This window comes from Narcine bancroftii, chromosome 8, assembly GCF_036971445.1.
Source record: "Narcine bancroftii isolate sNarBan1 chromosome 8, sNarBan1.hap1, whole genome shotgun sequence".
In the NCBI taxonomy this organism is placed as follows: Eukaryota; Metazoa; Chordata; class Chondrichthyes; order Torpediniformes; family Narcinidae; genus Narcine; species Narcine bancroftii.
The window spans coordinates 20,048,595-20,073,088 of NC_091476.1; the positions used below are offsets into that span (position 1 = coordinate 20,048,595).

Consider the following 24,494-nt stretch of genomic DNA (forward strand, 5'->3'; position numbering starts at 1 on the left):
TGTATCCACAAATGGGACTCCCAGATGGTGTGTCGCCTCCCAGGTATAAGGGTCAAGGAAGTCTCAGAGCAACCGAAGAACATTCTGAAAGAGGAGGGTGAACAGCCAGCTATCATGGTCCATATTGGTATCAACGATAGAGGAAAAAAAACAGGATGAGGTCCTACAAGATGAATTTAGAGAGCTAGGAAATAAATTAAGGAGTATGACCTCAAGGGTAATAATCCATGGATTATTACCGGTGCCACAAGCTAGCCAGAGTAGAAATAACAGGATAGCTAGAATGAATATGTGGCTTGAACAGTGGTGTAGGAGGGAAGGTTTCAGATTCTTGGGACATTGGAATCGGTTCTGGGGCAGATGGGACCAGTACCAACAGGATGATCTACATTTGGGCAGGGCCAGGACCAATGTCCTCGGGAGTTTGTTTAGTAGCGCTGTTGGGGAAAGTTTAAACTGATGTGGCAGGAGAATGGGAGCAAGTGCAAAGAGACAGAAGGGTGTAATATGATGGTGGAAGCAAAAGGTAGCAAGGCGAAAACCAACCCAGGCAAGTAAACTTGGGGCAAAAATCAAAAAGGATCACTTTTCAACACAATGGTAAAAGGGATAAGAGTGTGGCAAAAACAAGCCTTAAGGCTTTGTCTCAATGCAAGGAGCATTCATAATAAGGTGGATGAATTGAATGTGCAGATAGCTATAAATGAATATGATATAGTTTGGATCACAGAGACATGGCTTCAGGGGGTCGGACGCTGGGAGCTCAACATCCATGGATATTTGATTTTCAGGAGGGATAGAGAGAAAGGAAAAGGGAGTGGGTAGCGTTGTTGGTTACAGAGGAGGTAAATACAATAGAAAGGAAGGAAATTAGCTTGGAGGATGTGGAATCAATATGGGTCGAGCTGCAAAACACTAAGGGGCAGAAGACGATAGTGGAAGCTATGTACAGGCCACCTAACAGTGGCAATGAGGTTACAGATGGCATTAAACAGGAAACTGGAAATGCATGCAACAAAGGTACAGCAGATACAATGGGTGACTTTAATCTACAAGCAAATTGGGTGAACCAAATTGGTAAAGGTAATCTCAGGAAGACGATTTCTTAGAACAGGATTGTTTTCTAAACCAGTAATGAGGAAGGGTTAGTTAGCAATCTTGTTGTGCAAAGCCCTTTGGGCCAGAATGACCACAATATGGTGGAATTCTTCATTAAGATGGAGAGTGAAAAGAGTTAATCCAGATACAAAGGTTCTGAACTTAAAGAAGGTAACTCTGATGGATATGAGACATGAATTGGCTAAGATAGATTGGTAGATGATACTTAAAGGACTAACGGAGGAAATGCAATGGCAATCATTTAAAGATAGCTTGGATGTAATACAACAATTGTACATCCCAGTTTGGAAAAGAATAAATCAATGAAGGTAGTGCATCCGTGACTGACAAGGGAAATCAGAGAGAGTATCAAATCCAAAGAAGCAGCATATAAACTAGCCAGAAAAAAAAACTATTCCTGAGGACTGGAAGAAATTCAGAGTTCAACAGAGGAGGACAAAGGGATTAATTAGGAAAGGTAAAAGGGATTATGAGAGAATGCTGGCAGGGAACATAAAAAAATGACTGTAAAAGCTTTTATAGATATGTAAAGAGAAAGAGATTCGTTAAGACAAATGTGGGTCCATTACAGTCAGAAACGTGAATTGATCATGGGGAACAAGGACATGGCAAATAAATTGAATAACTACTTTAGTTCTGTCTTCACTAAGGAAAACAAATAATCTTCAGGAAATAATAGGGGATCAATGATCTAATGTGAGGGAATGAGTGAAGGAAATAAATGCAAGTCAAGAGGTTTTGTTAGGTAAACTGAAGGGATTAAAGGCAGATAAATCCCAAGGGCTGGATAGTCTGCATCCCAGAGTGCTTAAGGAAGTAGCCCAAGAAATAATGGATGCATTAGTGATAATTTTTCAAAACTCTTTAGATTCTGGATTAGTTCCTGACGATTGGAGGGTGGCTAACATAACCACACTTTTAAAGAATGGAGAGAGAGAGAGAGAAAGAGAGACAGAGAGAGAAAATGGGAAATTATAGACTGGTTAGCCTGACATCGGTAGTGTGGAAAATGCTAGAGTTAGTTATTAAAGGTGCGATTGCAGCACGTTTGGAAAGTAGTGATATCATCAGACAGAGTCAGCATGGTTTTATGAAGGAAAATCAGGTCTGACGAATCTAATAGAATTTTTTGAGGATGTAACTCGTAGAGTGGATAGGGGAGAACCAGTGGATGTGGTATATCTGGACATTCAAAAGGCTTTTGATAAGGCCCTGGACAGGAGATTAGTGTACAATCTTAAAGCACATGGTATAGGGGGCATGGTATTGAGGTGGATAGAGAATTGGCTGACAGACAGGAAGCAAAGTGTAGGAAAAAACTGGTTCTTTTCAGAATGGCAGGCAGTGATTAATGGGGTACTATAAAGCTCAGTGCTAGGACCCCAATTATTTACAATATATATCAATGACTTAGATGAGGAAATAGAAAGCTGCATCTCCAAGTCTGCAAATGACACGAAGCTGGGTGGCAGGGTCAGCTGTGTAGAGGATGCTAAGAGGATTCAGGGTGTCTTGGACAAGTTAGGTGAGTGGGCAAATGCATGGCAGATGAAATATAATATGGATAAATGTGATATTATCCACTTTGGAGGCAAGAACAGGAGAGAAGATTGGTGTTCGATTAGGAAAAGGAGAGATGCAACGAGACCTGGGTGTCGCTGTGCACCAGTCATTGAAAGTGGGCATGCAGGTGCAGCAGGCAGTGAGGAAGGCAAAAGGTATGTTGGCATTCACACAAAAGGATTCGAGTACAGGAGCAGAGAAGTTCTACTGCAGTTCTACAGTGCCCTGGTGAGATCACACCTGGAGTATAGTGTACAGTTTTGGTCTCCTTATCTGAGGAAGGACATCCTTGCCAGAGAAGAGTGCAAAGAAGGTTCACTAGATTGATACCAGGGATGGCAGGACTTACAAATGAAGAAAGGCTGGATCATCTAAACATATTCGCTGGAATTTAGAAGATTGAGGTGGGGGGGGGGGGGGAAATATCTTATAGAAACATATAAAATTCTTAAGGAATTGGACAGGCTAGATGCAGGAAGGTTGTTCCCGTTGTTGGGGAAGAATAGAACGAGGGGTCACAGTTTAAGGATAAGGGGGGAAGTCTTTTAGGATTGAGATGAGAGAAAAAAATTCTCTCAGAGAGTGGTGAATCTGTGGAATTCTATATCACAGGAAGTAATTGAAGCCTGTTCCTTATCTATATTTAAGAGGGAGTTAGATTTAGCCCTTGTGGCTTAGGGGATCGAGGGTAGAGGGAGAAGCCAGGTACTGGGTACTGAGTAGATGATCAGCCATGATCAAAATGAATGGTGGTGTAGGCTTGAAGGGCAATGGCCTACTCCTCCACCTATTTTCTATGTTTCTATCTAGATCGACAACAGTTTGGTTAAGTGCCCTGCTGGCCATTCTCCCTGTTGCAAAAACGAGCCACAGTCTGTTGATGTAATTGTGGATGAAGAGCAGATCATGATTGGAATGTGAAAGGTAGAAAGGAATTCAGATGAATTTTTAAATTATACAGAATACAAGCATATATGGAAATCAAATATTATGCTAATAAAATGTCTGACAGGGTTAATATGAAAGTTGCACTTCAGAACTAAACTAAAAAATGTTCGGTCTATATTCTGCATCCTATGTTAAGGCATGTGCTGTAAATTGCTCATACATTGTGGATTTTATTGGTATAATTGAGGAGGGGGAGTGTATGGTTGTAAAATATATTGATCTTTGGCATAAAGCTGAGTGTAAATATTAATCCAAAACAAGGTAAATAAAATGACATGAGAGCCACCTGTTAACTGAATATTGTAAAATGCTAACTACCAGCATCTTATAGAATGAGGTAAGAGTCTATAAATAAAACCTGTCCAAAGCCATTGCTTATCTAGGGAACTTTTTTTCAGAATAATTATGGTATTGAATTTGAAAAATTGTAGTTAGAGGACCAAAGAGACAGAATCTATATTTGGAGGAGGAGAAAGATGTAGTTAGTGAAATATTGTCAATCATTAGAAACATATTTCAGGTCCAATCTACATCTCATTTTGTTTGATGCATGGAATCATCCTTAGTTCAGTCCTATTCACCCCCTGTTCAATATTTTTACCAGTACACTGTCAGATGCTTGCTACACTCAGATAGAATTCAAACATTTATTTTCTTTTACTGCCAATTACTACACAACTCTCTTCTTCACATGGTCCCTCTCAGAATTTTCCCTTCCCATTTGGACCTCTTTATTTTTTCCTCAGAGATAAGCTAGAGACAAACATCCATTATAAACTCACAGACAGCAATGGATATCTCAACTATTTCCTTGCCTGGGGAGGACATTCTATTTTCACAGTTCTTTTGCCTCTCTCTTCTCTGTTCAATGATGAGTGCTTTTCACACAGGTGCCTCTGAGATGCTTATCCTTTCCCCTTCGCCATGTTTTCAACTCTAACATGACTGACAGGACCCTTTAGTTTCTCATCTATTTCCTGCATCTCTGCTGTCATCTCCTCTCCTCAAGGATAGGCTTACCTTGCCATTCCCCTTGACGTTCTACTACTGTTGCATTTATGCCACCTTCAATGAGATTCCACTGTCAGTACATCTTCCTCCTCCATTTCTTTTTCTAAAGGGAGTAATTCTTTATGGTCCTGCCCTCCATCTCCTCCAACCATTCTCCTCACAGTTATCCATACAACTATGAGAAATACACCTGTTTCTTTTTAGATTATGCCTCTCCACCATCCAGGGACTGAACCATCCTTTTCAGGTACAGCAATGATTCATTTCCACTTCTTCGGTAAAGATCAAAAGACCATTGGGTAAGCATATTGTAGAGCACAATATTTAGTCCACAGGGTCAATCTGGTGCTTCCAGTTGTCTTGTTACTTTAATTTCCCATCTTATTCCCATTCTCGTGCATCTATCTCTGACCTCCTACACTGTCCTCAATATAACCTTGAGGAACGGCACATTGATCATATTCACATAATGCAGTGTTCTGGACTAAATATCAAATTGAACAATTTTACATCATTTGTTTTCTATGTTTACATCAAAACTGGCTCGTTCCACTGTAGGTTATCAATCCCTATATTTCTAGTTTTTCTGACAATGCCCAATCTAATAGGAATATTTTGCACCTTGTCCTGAATTTCACAGCTTTTTACAATCCCTTGTTTCCTTTTTCTTTCCCAAACTACCCTCATAAATATACAAACAGATGGCTTCATCTGCAGTTGATAATCAACACAGCCCTGTACCCACCCTATCAAAGAAATTCCTTTCACTTTATCCATACTCATCCCATCCTCCCTAAACTATAAAATTAATAAAATAAAACCTCTCTTTATCTGATCTAAGACACTAACTCTGTTTCTCTCTGCCTGACCTACAGAGTGCTTCCAGCATTTTCTAAATGTATCTTAGACTATCAGCATCTGCTGGATTTTTATTTTCATTTGTTATCAATCATTAATTGACATATCTTTTGCCTAAGTCTATAAAATGACTCATGGATAAATTAATTTATTTCACTGGATGAAATTCAATAGATCTATGAACATTATGTTTCCTGTTAACAACAAACTAACATTCAATTGTTATAAATGTTTATAAAATCTTTGCCCATTGCCTTCAAATCCCTTTCATGAAGAGTCAGAACTTTGCAATAATTAAGCACAGCTATTTTTTTAATAATCTGCAATTGTTTTTTGCATATGGATAGTTGCTATAAATGATGCATACCTTCTGATTCATTATTTAGAGTTTTTTTTTGTTATCTGAGTGAAAAAGGAAATGTATTGGATCCTCATGGGTTTCAGATATATCCATAAAGTCAAATGTGAACATCAGTACCAACAAAATAGCTTTTTGCAATTATTGTGTTAACTCCTCTCCTAATTATGGTGACTGATGCAATATGTCAGTTCCTTTTATTCCTCACAGCTCCATGGCTAATGTCCTAAATTTATATATTATGAACACAACTCTCACAAACAACGGGGTGGGCTGAAACTGAAATTGAGGAAAGAGAATTAAACAGGGAGTTGGCCATTTTAAATGGTTTATTTTTTAACAATTTCATAAATTTCACAGCATATGGTAAATGTTGTACAATGAGTAGTTCCCAATTAACACTTATTCTATTGAAGATAATGATTTTAAAATTATAGCAAAGAGATGCAAGATCGCACACTAAAATAAAAGAAAGGAAACAACCTTCAAGTTTATCCTTGCCATCAATACATTCATCTCAATCTGAAGATGTACTATGAATGCATCATATAGTCACAACAGGAAATTATTCTCTGGGTTGACAATTTATTCCTGTGAAGGCAATGGAATTAATCTGTCAGTGGAAGCAGAGTGCGATATTGACAGGATAACAGTGCATTTACCACCACAGACTGGGAATAAATTTCTCGGCAAACCATTTTCTCTAATGGCTCAATTGTTCAATTTGTCAGGACCTGTTTTTAATTTCAGCTTCATTTGAATAACTTGGATTAGGTGTGAGGGGTGGTTTTAATTGAAATCTTTAAATCTTGAAAGATTTACATTGAGTTTACAGCATAAAAAAGTCAACAGTTATGCTCCCCACAAGCCTCCTCCCATTCAAATTTTCCTAACCCGAGTGGGGCATCCTTTCATTCCTTTCTCTTTCATACTTCTCAAGCTATATTTTAATGGATCTCTGTAATTGGCTCCAAATACAGGGGCTTTTGATTTACGATGGCTTGACTTAAAAAATCCAACTTTACATAAATTGTCCCAAACATTTTTAAAACATTTTTCAAGCTTACATAATAAAAATAACTTTCCTGATTTTCATTAATGACTGGATGCTAAATTCCATTAGTATAATTATGGCTTGTGTTAAGTTGAATATTCGGTTTTATGAAAGAATTATAGCATGTGTATGTTGAGTGATATGATATGGGTAGCTATAGAAAATAGACATTTATGGACAGTTCTCAGAAACAGGGCTGGCTTTCATAATCCCAGGGCTGCCTGTACTCCATATGGTAGTGAGTTCCACATTCCATTTTTTTGGGTAAAATAAATCCTTCTGAATTCTTAATTGGATTTCATAGTGACTATCTTACATTCACAATGAAAAGCAGAATTAATTATCTCCTATAAAAAAATGGAGTGATACAACATAGTAACAAGTCTATTGTGTCCATCTTAGCCATCAAGTACCTCTCTGTACTAATTCCATTTTCCAGCACTCAGCCTAAAGCTTTCAATGCTATAACATTTTAAGTGCTCAACATAGGAACATAGGAAGTAGGAACAGGAGTAGGCCAAAAATGGCCTATATGGAGAGAAGTCTCACTATTTCCAAAGATCACATAGATTTATTTGCAACTTACTTCTCCTGCCTATTGGCTGAAGGAGGGCAAATATGGTATCTTTATTCAAGTTGGGTTTTGCAAATCCCAAATAATCATAGGTTTTTGAGTCTAACATTAGTGGTAGGAAAATTATTGAAAATTCTGAAAGACAGGATTACCTTGCACTTCAAGTAGTGGTGATTAATTAGAAAGATTCAACATTGCTTTGTTATGGGGATATCCATTCTGACTAATGTGACTAATTTTTTCAAAGCGATGACTAAGCCTTAATGAGAGCAGAGTAGTTATTGTTGTCTACATGCACATGATAAAGTCCCAAGTGGAAAATCTTTTGCAAAAAGTAAGGTCCAAGACCAATTTTTCCATCAAAGCAGATCTTATTTCCATTTCTTAGCAGCCTTGTACACATTTCATCAAGCCCTGGGAATTTATTCATCTTTCATCCCTTTGGGCATCTAATACCTCCTGGTTTTTTTTTTAAGGCAATTTGTTCTAGAATTCAACCATACCTTTCCTCAAATATTCCAACTATCATTCCTTCTCCATAGTGAAAATACACACACAGATTACCACCTTGGTCCTTTAATGAGCCTTACTTTATCCCTCTTTCATTCTTACTGTTTTTAAAGCTATTTCTTAACCTTGCCCACCATGCTAGTTTTAGAAACTTCTTTGCCTTTTTAATTATTTTTTTAAGCTACCCCTACATATTCTATAAATCTATAAAGCTTTTTCTGTTTCAATTCTCCAAACCTTCCAGAAGTTACTATTTGAGGCAAACAAGCTACTATTTTATTCTTTCTCCACCACCTTGAATATCTTGGCATCAGGCAAGGGTTCCTTGGACTTGTTGGCCTTACTTTTCACCTTTGCAGGGATACATCAGTTCTGAATTTACTTGATTTCATTTCTGAATGATTCCTGCTGGTAGTATGTTTAACTTACAGTCCACTTTTGTCAATTCTTGCTTTATCATATTTAAATAAGCCTTCTTCCAATTCAAGATTTTAATTTCCAGTCTGCTCCCACAATTCTCTCATCTTTAACGTCCCATATAACAAACACAGGAAATCCTGATAAAGGGTTTCATAGCATGCCAGATACATGGATGCACAGAAACATGAACTATCTACAGATCTTACTCAATTATCTGAGATTACCTGATCTTGGAAGCTAAGCAGGCTCAGAACTAGTCAGTACTTGGAGGGGAGACCACCTAGGAAAAACAGGTGCTGTAGGTTTCTGAAGGGGCGCTGGACAAAGTGGCGACTCTCTGTCTTCCTTATGGTATTCTAAATGTAGTATTCTGTGACAATAATGGTACCTTTACCTTTAGCTTATTATTTTGCCTCACATTAACTGTTAGTAAATTACATCATGAAACTACTGTTCTCTCTTTCTATTGCAGATAGGAACCTATTTATTGGAAATTTATTGGAACTACTCCAGATTTTTCTAAGAATCATCTGGCTTCAGAGTACTTGATGTTACTCTGTTTCTCCTCCCATCCTCCCAAGCACTAGATCAGAGAAGTCTATTATAGAGAAATTGAAGAGTAAACCAGGACAAAGTAATCTGAGTGTGTGGAAGCACTGACAATGTATAAAGGACAAGGTGCAGCTAGCTAGTATATAAAGTTACATTGGGGTAATTAGATGCCTTCTAATCATTTGAAACAATAATGATTGCAAAGCCTCAGGATTGATGTATTGATACAATACTTCAGGAATTATGTGCCTGTCTAAGGATTGGGAAGTGGAATAAGTACTATGTGATGATATGATGGACGGGGAATACCAATAATTCTTCAGATAGCTACATACCATGATTTAAGTCCGGTGTGTTCACAGCTATAGTAACCCCACCCCCCTTCCTTGTGTAAAGCTCTTCCAAAGTTGTCACCACCTGCCTGAAATTTATATTCAATAAATTACAACTCTGTAACATATATGATTTAAGAAATATTGGTTGTTTAATATTTTTAGGAATTGTAAGATGTGAGCAATTGCTTGCCATATATTGGTAAAAATATTCTCTGTATTAAAGAGATCTGCAAAGAAAGTCACGATAAAAATGGTGCAAGTCCTTTTTCAAGCAAAGTGGCATTGCTTATTAATTTACATAACTGGTCTTCCTCCATGGCGAATGCGCTAAGATACTAAGACAGATCTCACAACATCAAAGCAAATGAATTCCTGCATAAATTACTGACAGCAATCAAAATAAATTATTGATAAATCCTATATCCTTAAGCAGAAGCCCAATCGATTGACACTTCAAAAACTCACTAATATCAAATTCTCCACAGCAAAAACAATTAGGGTTCACTATGTGCAGTCACTGGAACTAGTTTAGCAAGTTTACAGCAGACTTTTTTTAGTTCTACACTCTCTAAATGTGATTCAGGCAAACTGCAGAATATATCTGAGGAATTATTTTTTTTACCTTGCAATAGAAGGTATTAGATTGAAATTTACCATCAGCAGCATGCCCATGGTGGTGTCTGTGAGATCAGGAGAAAACTGTAAAGAAATCAATTTGTAGTGATTTCTTAAATAATGAGATGTTCAATTCAACTGAACTCTTAAGAATTTCACATGCATTTGATGCTGATTGAAGCTTAACCTCAATTTGTCAACAGATATATTTCCATAGAATTTTTTCATTCAAATCATGAGTTTAGTTCATCTCTATCCCAATACTGCAAATTTGATGCTGTCCTCTATTTCTCATAGTTTTTGGGAACTTTATTGGGATCATCTGAGAACATTTTAAAGCCTGCTACTAGCAATATTGCAGCATATTGGAGCAAGGAGAGAGAGAGCTGTGCCATCAAACCTGCTACCTGTCAGGTAAAATGTTAAGTCGGGAATATGCTGACCTTCAATTGTGCATAAGCAATTCAATGACATAAATCAGTGAATACCAGTGAATATCAATCTCTCCTGGACAATATCAACTCATTATCCTTCCAGATTCACTAGTCTTTTATATCATTGTATTGTGAAATAAACTGACAGTTGTGCCTCTATTCATATCAGTAACAACAGTTAGCTGTAATTCTTTGCTTTAAAGTGTTTTGCAGCATCATTCTTCCTCTCTTGTACGTAGAATATTTTCTTCATGAACAAAATTAATTTAAATTAGCTCATCTCTAATCTTCAAAAAGGGAAACACTGAAAACCATACTCACCAGACAGAAATAGCTTCTGAAAAGAGAAGTTATATTACTGAGAGCCTTAGAAGTTTAGATAGAATATGTTGTAATTTCTAAATAACACTATTTGATTGGAGGAGCTATTGACCAACCTTCGAGTGAAATCTATAATTGTGTAATAAAACTTAAGAAACAATTCAGCCTGCCCTGCTTTGCAGGACCTTTTTTCCTTCCTCTGATTTAAATGATAATTGATAATGGTATTATCACATAATACAGATACTATGTTCATATTGAATTGTGTAATTTAGCCTCTTAAGATCTCTGGCTATTAATTGTGTATTGACAAGATCCATATTGCACCCAACAGAAGCAAACTTCTAAAATAGAAAATTGAAAGTTTAATGAATTGCTGTTAGGTATAAAATTGTTGGATTCCAACCAATTCAATCAAAGGAAAGAAAAAAGGTAATTTAAGGTAATTCAGACATACAGCATGGTAACAGGCTATTTCGGCCCAAGAGTCCATGCTGCCCAATTTACACCCCATTAACCTACACCCTCGGTATGTTTTGAATAGTGGGAGGAAACTGGAGCCCCTGGAGAAAACCTACACAGGCACATGGAAAATGTACATACTCCTTAAAGTCAGCGCAGGATTCGAACGCCAATCCGGTCCTGATCACGGGTGCAGTCAAGGTGTTGCACTAACCACTACACCAACAATGCTGCAAAGCAGAGCAGGCTGGGCTGCTTCTTAAGTTATATTACACAATCATAGATTTCACTCAAAGGTGGGCCAATAGCTCCTCCAATCAAATAGTGAGATTTAGAAATTAAAGCTTATTCTATCTGCACTGAGGTCAGACTCAATACAAAAATGATAAATCATTGCAAAATGCATAAAGTATGTAGTTTTAAGGTTATTAGATTAGACAGGATGTAGCAATGTTGTCAGAGATGATAATCAATCTACGTTGAGTCAAAAGTTGATAAATATCTAATTGTGGGAGGATTTTTAACTATTTTTGACAGGGATCTATACTGGGATCACTGTATCCTTAATTTTCATTCACTCTCCAGAACTGATTTTTGGAATTTTGCTTCAACCATTGAGTAATCATAAAATTGGATAACAAAGGAATCTATTTAGCCCATTCTGCTTTTATGTATGATTTAAACCCCTTACTTGCTCTTTTCATATTATCCCATTATTTCTTTCCCTTTAAGTAGTGTTTTTTGAATGTCACTCTTCACCATCCTATCACACAGAGTATTCCAAATCATAACGTATGTTCACTTAATACAAGAACAAAAGAAAGAGAGTAGGAATAGTTCATCTGTCCCTTTGAACCTTATCCACAATTCATTAAGTTCATGATTGATCTTATATCTAATCACAATTCTCCAGCACTTTGACCTTTGATCTAACCTTTGATTTCCTTAATGTCCAGAAATCTATTGATCTGTGTCTTGAATTGACACAATGACTGAATCTCCAATATACAATTAGGGCAGATATCTTCAAAGGTTAAATACTCTCAGAGTGAATAAATTTGTCCTAATCTCATTCCAAAATTACTATCTCCAGCTCCAAGTCTTCTCAGCCAGGGAAAACACCCTTTACCCTGTTAAGCTCTTTGAGAATTGTGTCTGTTTTGAATTTTGTTTGGTCTTCTCCTTCATCTAATTTCTAGAGAACATGGTCCCAGTATTCTGTTTCTCAACAAATGGCAAATCTGCTATCCTGTAATGCAGTCTAGTGATTTTTTTTTTTGTTGCATTCTCTCTCTCTTGGGAAATAGAACTAAGTTAATCTTTACTGCTTTCTCATTATATATGACATCAGTTAGCATTTTTTTGGAGTAAACAGAAGGCATCCAATGAATTATAATGTCAGTGAGAGGAAGGCTATTCCCTTTCACGATTGCTTAAATGTTTTATTTCCGTTCATGAAAACTGCATTTTTATTTTTGCTGTGCAAAAATATCAAGAAGTAGAAGGAAGCCTTATCACACAAGCTGCAGCAAACCACTTCCTTTTCATCACTTTTTTTTTACAGTCCATCAGAAATAACATGTTCTTTAGTTTGTATATCTAAATGCATCAGGTTTTTGGTTTAAACTTCAATTTCTGCTCTCCTTAGGGGTTGGAAAGTAAGGTAAATTAAAGTTTTTGATTTAAATTTTTGCTCTTTTTGTCTTCCACAATCAGTTGAGTTATATACAAATCAAATTAAACTAAATGAAACAGTAAAAATGTGTTAACGTTCTGTGACATTTGACTTTGTGTGGACACTTTACGTGGGTTTCGGACCTGTTAGACTGAGCACTAAATATCAAAGCGTGAGTATATGGTTAATCTCGAGTAAGTGGATGTAATGTCACTAAATGTTTAGATTTTAAAAAGTAAATGACCATTAGCTGTCTGATAAATTAGGTGATTTAATTGACAATGATTAGTCTTAATAGGTATGTCTGCAATCTTGAGAAAACATTTCACTGACATATGAACATTCAGTAAAAGAAATGACTAATCTAGCATTAACATCGACTTTTCTGGTTTCCATTAGCCCTCTTTTCTCCCCTCCTCTCTCTCCTTCCCCTATCCCTATGGCTCTTTCCTCTAGCTCTGTCTTTCACTCTTCCTCTTTCCTTTCTCCATCTCTGCAATCACAGAGTCACACCCATCCCTCAATTAATTCTCACCTATCCTGCTATCCATGTCCAATTATCACCTTTTGCCTCTAAACCTGCGCTGCTCCCCCTGCCCTTTCTTCCTTCCTCCGTAGCCTTTTTATTCAGGCACCTGGCTACTTTTTGCTTATACCTTGAAGAAGAGCTCAGGCTCAAAACATTGATAAAAGACAAAGAAGAAGTCCACCATTATCTCCTAAAAGAAAATCTGATGGACTTGGAAATGGACAAAATGGCAGAAGTGGAAAGAACGGGAATGGAAAGAGTTGAAATGAGTTCTCCATCTGGACTGGAATCTCAAGGCTGATTTTTTTTGTAATATGTTAATATTTTTGACTGGCTGGCTGGGGAGGAGGGAATTGCACTAACTTCTTTGTTAGTCATCAGTCACTAGTGGGTAATCCACACCCAGTTTTTTTAGGGAGTTACTACCTTTTGGTAGATTTTTTTGGTAGTTTTTTTGTCTCTCTTATTAATGAATATTATTTTTATTTGGAGGGTCTATATATTTTAATTTTAGGGTTCTTTTTATAAAAAAAAATTCTCTTTTTTCTTTACTTTTAATTTTACCTTTAATTTTCAGGGAATAAATAACCCAATCAAGCGTAAACGAGTTTTGGCTTACATTAAAAAGATGAAGGTTGATATTGCTTTTTTACAGGAGACACATTTGAATGAAAAAGAAAGAATGAAATTGAAGAGGGATTTGGTTGGACATGTTTTTTCTTCTTCATTTAATTCCAAAGCTAAGGGAGTAGCAATTTTGATACATAAAAAATTATCTTTTGAATTACAATCAATAGAAATGAATGCAGGACGTATTCTTAAGTTGAATTGTAAGATTTTTAATGAATTTTGGACTTTACTTAACATTTATGCACCGAATATGGATGATGAAGCATTTATTACGGATGCATTTTTGCTTTTGGGACAAGCTAATGAAAATGTTCTGGTTGGAGGAGATTTTAACTGTGTTTTGGAACCTTTATTAGATAAATCTCAAAAAAATGTTAAAAAAATCTAAAATGGCAATTCAAATTTTTTTTTGATGAAAGATTTTAATTTAGTGGACATTTGGCGACGTCTTAACCCAAAAGAGAAGGATTTCTCTTTTTATTCATTTAGACATGAATCTTTTTCTAGAATTGATTTTTTTTTAGTATCGGCACATTTACAGGGGAAAATACTGCGAGCAGAATATTACAGATAATTATAGATAATTCTTTGTTGTATTTTACTTATGAGAGTTCTGCAAAAGGTTCATGCAGCTTCTTATTGGAGATTCAATATGATGTTGTTAAAAAAAAGTGGAATTTATTGAATTTTTTAAAAAACAAATTAATCTCTTTTTGGAAGAAAATGTTAACTCTGTTCAGAGTAAATTTATATTGTGGGATGCTATGAAAGCTTACTTGAGAGGTCAAATAATTAGTTATACCTCTAAGGTTAAAAAGAATTATCTGACCGAGAGCCTTGAATTAGAGAAACAGATTGATGAATTAGAAAAGGAATTTCAGAGAGATGTGACAGAAAATCAGAAGATAGAGTATATATTTAAAAAAAAATTTCCTCCCACCATTCAAAAACATCCTGGGGTTGTAGGTTAATTGGGTATATTTGGCAGCACGGGTTCATATGCCAAAATGGCCTGTTACCATGCTGCTTGTCTAAACTTAAAATTTCTGATGACACTGCAGTGAATTGGAGACAGCCACCCAACACTTTACAGAAAGAAGATTTGCTACGAGTGTGTAAAGGAGGATGCAAGGGTCATTGTCACAGTTCATTCCCAGCAACAGTGTGACAATAGAGTTAAATATATTTCAAGAGTTAAATATATTTCAAGTGAGGGAATTGTGGGCTGGATACAGGGTCACACACCAGTAACAGCATATTTACAGAGAACCATTGAACAGAGAGAGAGTTCATACATGGAGATGACGTATCTGGAAAATATAACCACAATGAAACTGAAGTATTCTTAATTGAAATTCAAGAACAATGGAATGTTTGCTTTATTAAAAACTGAAGTATTGAATTACACAAGAAGAACTGCTGAAGGAGGCCATCTGTTTAAACAAAAACAGGTTTTTGCTTGTGTTATCAGACTTCCTAGAATCATAAACCACTTAAGGTACTTGAACAGAGATGAGATCAGAGGTTGTTATGGATATGGAGTGGTTCTGAAGAAAGGCAGGAGGTTTTCCAGAAGTGAAACTAAAACTGTGGTTGGTAGCTCCAAGAAAAGTGCAGAGAACAAAACAAAGGACTCTATATTAACTTTGTTGACCTCGCCAAAGCCTTCGACACCGTGAGCAGGAAAGGGCTTTGGCAAATACTAGAGCACATCGGATGCCCCCCAAAGTTCCTCAACATGGTTATCCAACTGCACAAAAACCAACAAGGTCGGGTCAGATACAGCAATGAGCTCTCTGAACCCTTCTCCATTAACAATGGTGTGAAGCAAGGCTGCGTTCTCGCACCAACCCTCTTTTCAATCTTCTTCAGCATGATGCTGAACCAAGCCATGAAAGACCTCAACAATGAATACGCTGTTTACATCCGGTACCGCACGGATGGCAGTCTCTTCAATCTGAGGCGCCTGCAAGCTCACACCAAGACACAAGAGAAACTTGTCCGTGAACTACTCTTTGCAGACGATGCCGCTTTAGTTGCCCATTCAGAGCCAGCTCTTCAGCGCTTGATGACCTGTTTTGCGGAAACTGCCGAAATGTTTGGCCTGGAAGTCAGCCTGAAGAAAACTGAGGTCCTCCATCAGCCAGCTCCCAACCATGACTACCAGCCCCCCCACATCTCCACTCAAAACGGTCAACCAGTTTACCTATGTCGGCTGCACCATTTCATCAGATGCAAGGATCGACAACGAGATAGACAACAGACTCGCCAAGGCAAATAGCGCCTTTGGAAGACTACACAAAAGAGTCTGGAAAAACAACCAACTGAAAAACCTCACAAAGATAAGCGTATACAGAGCCGTTGTCATACCCACACTCCTGTTCAGCTCCGAATCATGGGTCCTCTACCGGCATCACCTACGGCTCCTAGAATGCTTCCACCAGCGTTGTCTCCGCTCCATCCTCAACATTCATTGGAGCGACTTCATCCCTAACATCGAAGTACTCGAGATGGCAGAGGCCGACAGCATCGAGTCCACGCTGCTGAAGATCCAGCTGCGCTGGGTGGGTCACATCTCCAGAATGGTGGACCATCGCCTTCCCAAGATCGTGTTATATGGCGAGCTCTCCACTGGCCACCGTGACAGAGGTGCACCAAAGAAGAGGTACAAGGACTGCCTAAAGAAATCTCTTGGTGCCTGCCACATTGACCACCGCCAGTGGGCTGATATCGCCTCAAACCGTACATCTTGGCGCCTCACAGTTCGGCGGGCAGCAACCTCCTTTGAAGAAGACCGCAGAGCCCACCTCACTGACAAAAGACAAAGGAGGAAAAACCCAACACCCAACCCCAACCAACCAATTTTCCCCTGCAACCGCTGCAACCGTGTCTGCCTGTCCCGCATCGGACTTGTCAGCCACAAACGAGCCTGCAGCTGAGGTGGACATTTACCCCCTCCATAAATCTTCGTCCGCGAAGCCAAGCCAAAGAATATACTAAAGGCAGAGGGACATTTTAAATCAGAAGACTGACAAGACTGAAGAAACAAAATCCTGGAAAGACAGGATTGGGGCAGTAATCTCAAGAAAGAGAGAGAGATTCTGTTCTGTATTATATTATCCTTATAATAGGAGATACACAACATAAGTGGCTTTTAAATAAGTAAGACCACTTCTGACTGCTCTTTTAAGAAAAGAGAGGCAGCCTCATATGTGAACAGAAAATGGTCACTCCTGTTTAAGAAATAACTCATCGTGAAGATCACAGTTGTGCAACCCTATCAAGATAGGGGGAAACTTGTGAAAACACTTCTGAGAAGAATATCTCTCTGATAGACAACTCATCTAAAGACATGTGAGTATGAAAGGAATTGGGTGCTGCACTCTTGCTTTATAATTATTTCTGAACCACAATTTAAAAAGATCCTGAAGTTCCACAAGAAGTTTGAAACTGGACTTTAAAATGGACTTTTCAGATTTAAGTTTAAACTGAAATAGGTTTGGACTTTAATACATACAAACATTTGCATTTGCACATAATGGGGTTAAATTTAGAGTTAAGTTTAGAGTTAAGTAAGAAATTTTATGTTATTAATAGTTTAATAAAAACTATCATTTTGAATTTACCATTGTCTGGTAAATTTTCCATTGCTGTTCCTTTGTTAATACTAATTAGGTTTGTTAGTTTGTAACATAGCACACAGAGATGTCAGTATGGGAATACTGCCGATTGGCTCATTCCATGCTGCAGGAGTATATGCTGAGCACTGCACTGAGGCTTGGTGCAGCAGCGTGAGGGTGCTGTGGGGAAAGACCACAGTCTAAAGTCCTTCTGTTACTGGGCATTGAGGGGCTGAGACCAAGGGGAAGCCCCTAACGCAACAGAGGGGGGAGTAACAACAAAGTGCCACAGTGATGGCAATACTGTAAATAGAAATGAATGTAACATTGTACAGTGATGGTAATATATGGATACGAAACTAAGGTTGGGAAGAGAACCATAGAGCATTCTTTCTTTGGCTTGGCTTCGCAGACGAAGATTTATGGAGGGGTAATGTCCACATCAGCTGCAGGCTCTTTTGTGGCTGACAAGTCCGATGCGGGACAGGCAGACACAGTTGCAGCGGTTACAAGGGAAAATTGGTTGGTTGGGGTTGGGTGTTGGGTTTTTCCTCCTTTGTCTTTTGTCAGTGAGGTGGGCTCTGCGGTCTTCTTCAGAGGAGGTTGCTGCCCGCTGAACTGTGAGGCGCCAAGATGCACGGTTTGAGGCGATATCAGCCCACTGGCGGTGGTCAATGTGGCAGGCACCAAGAGATTTCTTTAGGCAGTCCTTGTACCTCTTCTTTGGTGCACCTCTGTCTCGGTGGCCAGTGGAGGGCTCGCCATATAACACGATCTTCGGAAGGCGATGGTCCTCCTTTCTGGAGATATGACCTACCCAGTGCAGTTTGACCTTCAACAGCGTGGATTCAATGCTGTCGGCCTCTGCCATCTCAAGTACTTCAATGTTGGAGATGAAGTCGCTCTACTGTTGAGGATGGAGCGGAGACAACGCTGGTGGAAGCGTTCTAGGAGCCGTAGGTGATGCCGGTAGAGGACCCATGATTTGGAGCCGAACAGGCGTGTGGGTATGACAACGGCTCTGTATACACTAATCTTTGTGAGGTTTTTCAGTTGGTTGTTTTTCCAGACTCTTTTGTGTAGTCTTCCAAAGGTGCTATTTGCCTTGGCGAGTCTGTTGTCTATCTCGTTGTCGATCCTTGCATCGGATGAAATGGTGCAGCCGAGATAGGTAAACTGGTTGACCGTTTTGAGTTTTGTGTGCCCGATGGAGATGTGGGGGGGCTGGTAGTCATGCTGGGGAGTTGGCTGATGGAGGACCTCAGTTTTCTTCAGGCTGACTTCCAGGCCAAACATTTTGGCAGTTTCCGCAAAACAGGACGTCAAGCGCTGAAGAGCTGGCTCTTCAGTGCATGGAGAAGGGTTCAGAGAGCTCATTGCTGTATCAGACCTGACCTTGTTGGGTTTTCGTGCAGTTGGATAACCATGTTGAGGAACTTTGGGGGGTATCTGAGGCGCTCTAGTATTTGCCAAAGCCCTTTCCTACTCACGGTGTCGAAGGCTTTGATGAGGTCAACAAAGGTGATGTAGAGTCCTTTGTTTTGTTCTCTGCACTTTTCTTGGAGCTGTCAATTACCATGTCAGTAGATCCTCTGTTTGCGCGAAAGCCGCACTGTGATTCTGGGAGAACATTTTCGGCGACACTAGGTATTATTCTATTTAGGAGAATCCTAGCGAAGATTTTGCTTGCAATGGAGAGCAGCATGATTCCCCTGTAGTTTGAGCAGTCTGATTTCTCGCCTTTGTTTTTGTACAGGGTGATGATGATGGCATCACGAAGGTCCTGAGGCAGCTTTCCTTGATCCCAGCAGAGCTTGAAAAACTCATGCAGTTTGGCATGCAGAGTTTTACCGCCAGCCTTCCAGACCTCTGGGGGAATTCCATCCATACCTGCTGCTTTGCCACTTTTCAGTTGTTCAATTGCTTTATATGTCTCTTCCCGGGTGAGGACCTCATCCAGCTCTAGCCTTAAGGGCTGTTGAGAAAGGTGGAGTAAGGCGGATTCTTGGACTGAGCGGTTGGCACTGAAAAGAGATTGGAAGTGTTCTGACCATTGATTGAGGATGGAGATCTTGTCGCTGAGGAGGACTTTACCGTCTGAGCTGCGCAGCTGGCTTTGGACTTGGGGTGAGGGGCCGTACACAGCCTTTAGAGCCTCGTAAAAACCCCTGAAGTCGCCAATGTCCGCCCTGAGCTGGGTTCGTTTGGCGAGGCTAGTCCACCACTCATTTTAGATCTCCCGGAGTTTGCGCTGAAGATGGCTGCATTCGCGACGGAAGGCTCGTTTCTTCTCTGGCCATGACGGCTTTGCAAGGTGAGCCTGGTGGGCAGCTCGCTTCTTTGCCAGCAGCTCCTGAATTTCTTAGTTGTTTTCATTGAACCAGTCCTTGTTTTTCCTGGAGGAGAAGCCCAGTACCTCTTCAGTGGATTGCAGTATGGCAGTCTTCAGCTAATCCCAGAGGGTTTCAGGGGACGAGTCTGTGAGCCGGATTGCATCCTCGAGCTTTGCTTTGAGGTTTGCCTGGAAGTTTCCTCTCACTTCGTCTGACTGCAAGTTTCCAACATTGAACCTCTTTCTGGGGGCTTTACTATTCCTGGATTTTGGCTTGAAGTGAAGGTTGAGCTTGCAGCGAACAAGCCAGTGGTCAGTGTGGCATTCCGCGCTGGGCATGACCCTGGTGTGGAGCACATCTCGTTTGTCTCTTTCTCGCACCAGGACATAGTCCAGGAGGTGCCAGTGTTTGGATCGGGGATGCATCCAGGTTGTCTTCAGGCTGTCCTTCTGTTGAAAAAGGGTGTTTGTAATGACAAGCCGCTGTTCTGCGCAGAGCTCCAACAGGAGGCGCCCATTGTCGTTGCACTTGCCGACACCATGCTTGCCCAGGATTCCTGGCCAGGTTTCTGAGTCTTTGCCGACGCGAGCGTTGAAGTCGCCAAGGATGACAACCTTGTCGGCTGTTCAACCATAGAGCATTACAGTACAGTAAACAGGCCCTTTGGCTTTTCTAGTCTGTGCTAAATTATTAATCTGCTTAGTCCCACTGACCCGAACCCAGTCTATATCCCTCCATACTCCTCCCTCCCTGTACCTGTCCAAAATTTTCTTAAATGTTAAAATTGAGCCCTCATTCTACACTTCGGCTGGCAGCTCGTTTCATACTCCCACCATGAAAAATATCAACCACAATGTTCACTAACCCATGTCCTCTGGTTTGTATTTCACCTAATTTCAGTGGGAAAAAAACCATACCTACATTTACTCTATCTCTACTCATCATAATTTTGTATACCTCTAATCAAATTTTGTCTCATTCTTCTATTCTCCAGGGTATTAAGTCCTAACCTATTTAACCTTTCCTTGTAACTCAGTTCCTCAAGTCCTGGTGACATCCTAGTAAATCTTCTCTGAAATCTTTCAATTTTATTGATACTATATCTTTCCTGAAGTTAAATGAACAAAACAGCACACAATATTCCAAATTTAGCCTCACCAATATCTTAAACAACTTTACCATAATGCCCTAACTCCTATACTCAGTACTTTGCTTTATGAAAGCCATTGTGCCAAAAGCTCTCTTGACACCACTTTCAGGGGATCATGTATCTGAATTCCCAGATCCCCCTGCTCTACCGCACTCCTCAATACCCTACCATTTTCTGTGTATGTCCCACCTTAGTTTGTCCTTCCAAAATGCAACACCTCACACTTATCTGCATTAAATCCTGTCTGTCAATTTGCAGTCCATTTTTCCAGCTGTCTCAGATCACTTGCACACTTTGAGAGCCTTACTTGCTCTCAACCACATCTTCAACCTTTGTGTCGTCTACAAACTTGCTGATCCAATTTACCACATTATCATCTCAATCACTGATGATAATCAGTGACCCAAAAAACATAAATCAAACTGATCAGATAGGGTCTCACCTAAACAGAGCCATACTTACTACCTTTGATTGAATTTACCTTCGATTGACTTCCTTTCCAAGGGTAGTGTAATCATATTCTTCAGAATTATTTTCCAATCCTTCCATACCTTTGACATTAGTTTTGCATGCCAGTAATTACTTGAATAATTCCTGCTGCCCTTCTTGATATAGACCCTGCATTTGCTGACCTTTCATCACCTGGCACCTCACCAGTCACCATCCCATAGTATCTCATCAGGAGCTAGTGATTTATCCACTTTTCATTTTTCATGGTAATATGTTCTAAATTATACCATCTACCTTCTTGAATACTCCAACTACAACATTCTTCCTCTTAGTAGATACAGATGAGAATTATTTGCTGAAGTCTTTAACTATGTTGTCTGGCTCCATTCACAAATTGCCACTTTCGTCCCTAATGTGCCAGACTCTTTCCCTAGTTACATTCTTGACCTTAATATGCATTGCAGTTTATCTTAATTTTGTTTAGCTGCAATAGTTCCTGTCTCATCTTTGCCCTTAATATTGAACCTCCTATCCTTTCAATATTGCTGAGGGCCTTTCCTATGTTCAGTTCTCCTTATCTGCCATAAGTTTCCTTCTATTATCTTTATTCAATGTGGAGTGGAACTTGCAGATGGGGTTTTCTCAAGGACGTGATGCCTTTGACCAAAATGGTGGAGGCTGTTGATTTAGCAGGTGCTGTGCCATAGCCAAGGTAGCAAGTTCAGTGCTTTCTCAAATAGAATACATTGCAGTTATGGTGTGTCAGTGGTGGAGGGAATAAATATTGTGTATGGTTGATGATCAAATCAAATATTCTACTTTGTCTTGGATACTGTCAAGCTGCTTGAGTGTTGTTGAAGCTGCACACATGCAGATAAACTATATAAAAGTTTTCATCATGCTTTCAATTTATACTTTGTCAATGATGGAAAGTTGATGGAATGTCAGGTTATATCACTTACATGGCCTTTGACCTGATTTCATTGTATATGGTCTCAAAAATCATTGTTTGGTTCTGAACTGTAGGGACGAGACTTGCTTAACATTGTGTCTTTCAAGATCTCAGATATTTGTTATAAAATTTATCCAAAGTAAACTCCCGCAAAAATTAAATATCTAGGATTATTCATATTATACAGCAAAGTCTGCCAATTATTTTCAGGATATTTTGTTGATAACAAATGATATGTCTGTTATTTGGCAGATGTAATTTGAGAGCTAATGTTCATTTTACCTCGGTAGGTTCGTTGACATCCATGGTTACAGCAAAACCACCAAAGAAAATGAATTTATTCAAAAGCATCAAGGTATAGATAAAAATATCCTTTTGCTCAATGGCAATGCACTAACAGATGGGATGTGCAGTTAACTAAATATTCACTTGTGGCTGGCATGGACATAATAGAACAAATGGCCTCTGTCTTTGCCATACAATTTTATTGTTCTAGGCTGCATTAGTTCAGTCTTTTAAATTTTTCACAGTTACTGTCATTAATGTAACTGCAAATATCTAATCCATGATTTAAATATGATGGTAGGGGTTGAATATTCTGAAGATATGGTGGCAACAAACAGTTTTGTTCTACACAATTTGGGAAAGGAGCTTTTTAACTCTCAAGGTTTATCTACAAATCCAGACAAGGTTCTGTCCAAGTCAATGGAAAATGGCAGCAGGATTGATAGTAGAAAATGTATGTCAAATGGAAAGCAGGTGGCCTTTACAGAATAAAAATAAAGGGCCTTAATCACTCAAGTAAATCATTGGGAATATGTTCAGAAAGACCCAATTATGGAGAAAAAAAAAGTAGATAATCCCTTAACCTTCACTTGAAACAAACTGATGCCATCATTAGAATTGAATCTGAATATTTAAAGTGGGGCACCACTGTTTCCAATTGGTGTGCTTTCCATTTGCTGCATTTATTTCGCACAACCATGCTACGGCACAAAATTAATCTTTAGACATGATTTATAAACAGTGAAATACACTTTTATTTAGGTTTGTATAATGATATATTTTGCCATGCATCAATTCCATCTCATTCAAGGCTAATCTTTTGGATACACCCATGGCTAATCCAGAATACAACTGCTGTGACCAAAGGCAGCACAGATAATTGCTGCAACATTCTAGCCAGAATTCCTGGCTCCAAAGCTGTAGGGTAAAAAATGCAGATTTGAATCTGCAGTTCCATTAGGCAGCATTCAGTGTCTTTCATGTCCAACAACTCTAACTGTGTGCTTAAAGTGGGGTTATGGATTGAAAGTTACCAACTAGTATAACCTACAGATACAAATATTGCATGATTACACAAAAAAAAAGATTTAATTTACTTTAATGTCCTTTTCATTTCCCTTAACACTCCTTTTGCGCCTGATCACATGAAGTAGCTAGAAAACATTTTCATTTAGTGTTGAGATATTGGTAACATAATTTTGTTGAAGAGTACAATGTGTTGAAAATATAATATCATTCAATTCTTTATGAAAAGAACATTAGGAAATGAAATTTAAATTGTAAAATGGCAGTGGTGATAATTTGAAAAATTAGATGTACAAGTGAAGCTGTGACTTCAGACTCATTATGAGGGTAAGAATCTCAAAACAAGGCGTTTGATCCTATTCCTATGGTCCAAGTACATATGTAAAATTATAAGAAACAAAACACCTTTCACAGAAAAATATGCTGTTGAAACATAATCTTAACTGAACCCTGATATGTTAAATAGTAATAGCTTGAAATCATATGTTCAAATACACTAACATTTCACTTCAAAGTTATTATACACATTCTGAAGCTACATCCTCAATGGACTGCTATGTAGGAGATAAATGGTTTCACTAGCTCATCCTAAAGTAACATCTATAATTCGTTTGTGGCAATGATTAATTATAATTTTTTACATCAACTCTACTTAACACCTGAAAAACTAAAAAAGTATGGTTTTCATGAATCAGATTTGTGTTTTAGAT

The 24,494-nt window shown here is 38.7% G+C and overlaps 1 protein-coding gene across 1 annotated transcript in view; it reads left to right on the top strand.

The window, feature by feature from the left end:
* The first annotated feature begins 12,710 nt into the window (after positions 1-12,710).
* LOC138740435 (solute carrier organic anion transporter family member 2B1-like) overlaps positions 12,711-24,494 on the top strand; it is a 48,585-nt gene continuing 36,801 nt past the window's right edge. The window contains exons 1-2 of the mRNA XM_069893056.1: positions 12,711-12,797; positions 22,764-22,828. Of these exons, the coding sequence (XP_069749157.1) occupies positions 22,778-22,828 (51 nt within the window). The 5' untranslated portion in view covers positions 12,711-12,797; positions 22,764-22,777. The remainder of the gene's footprint in view (positions 12,798-22,763; positions 22,829-24,494) is intronic.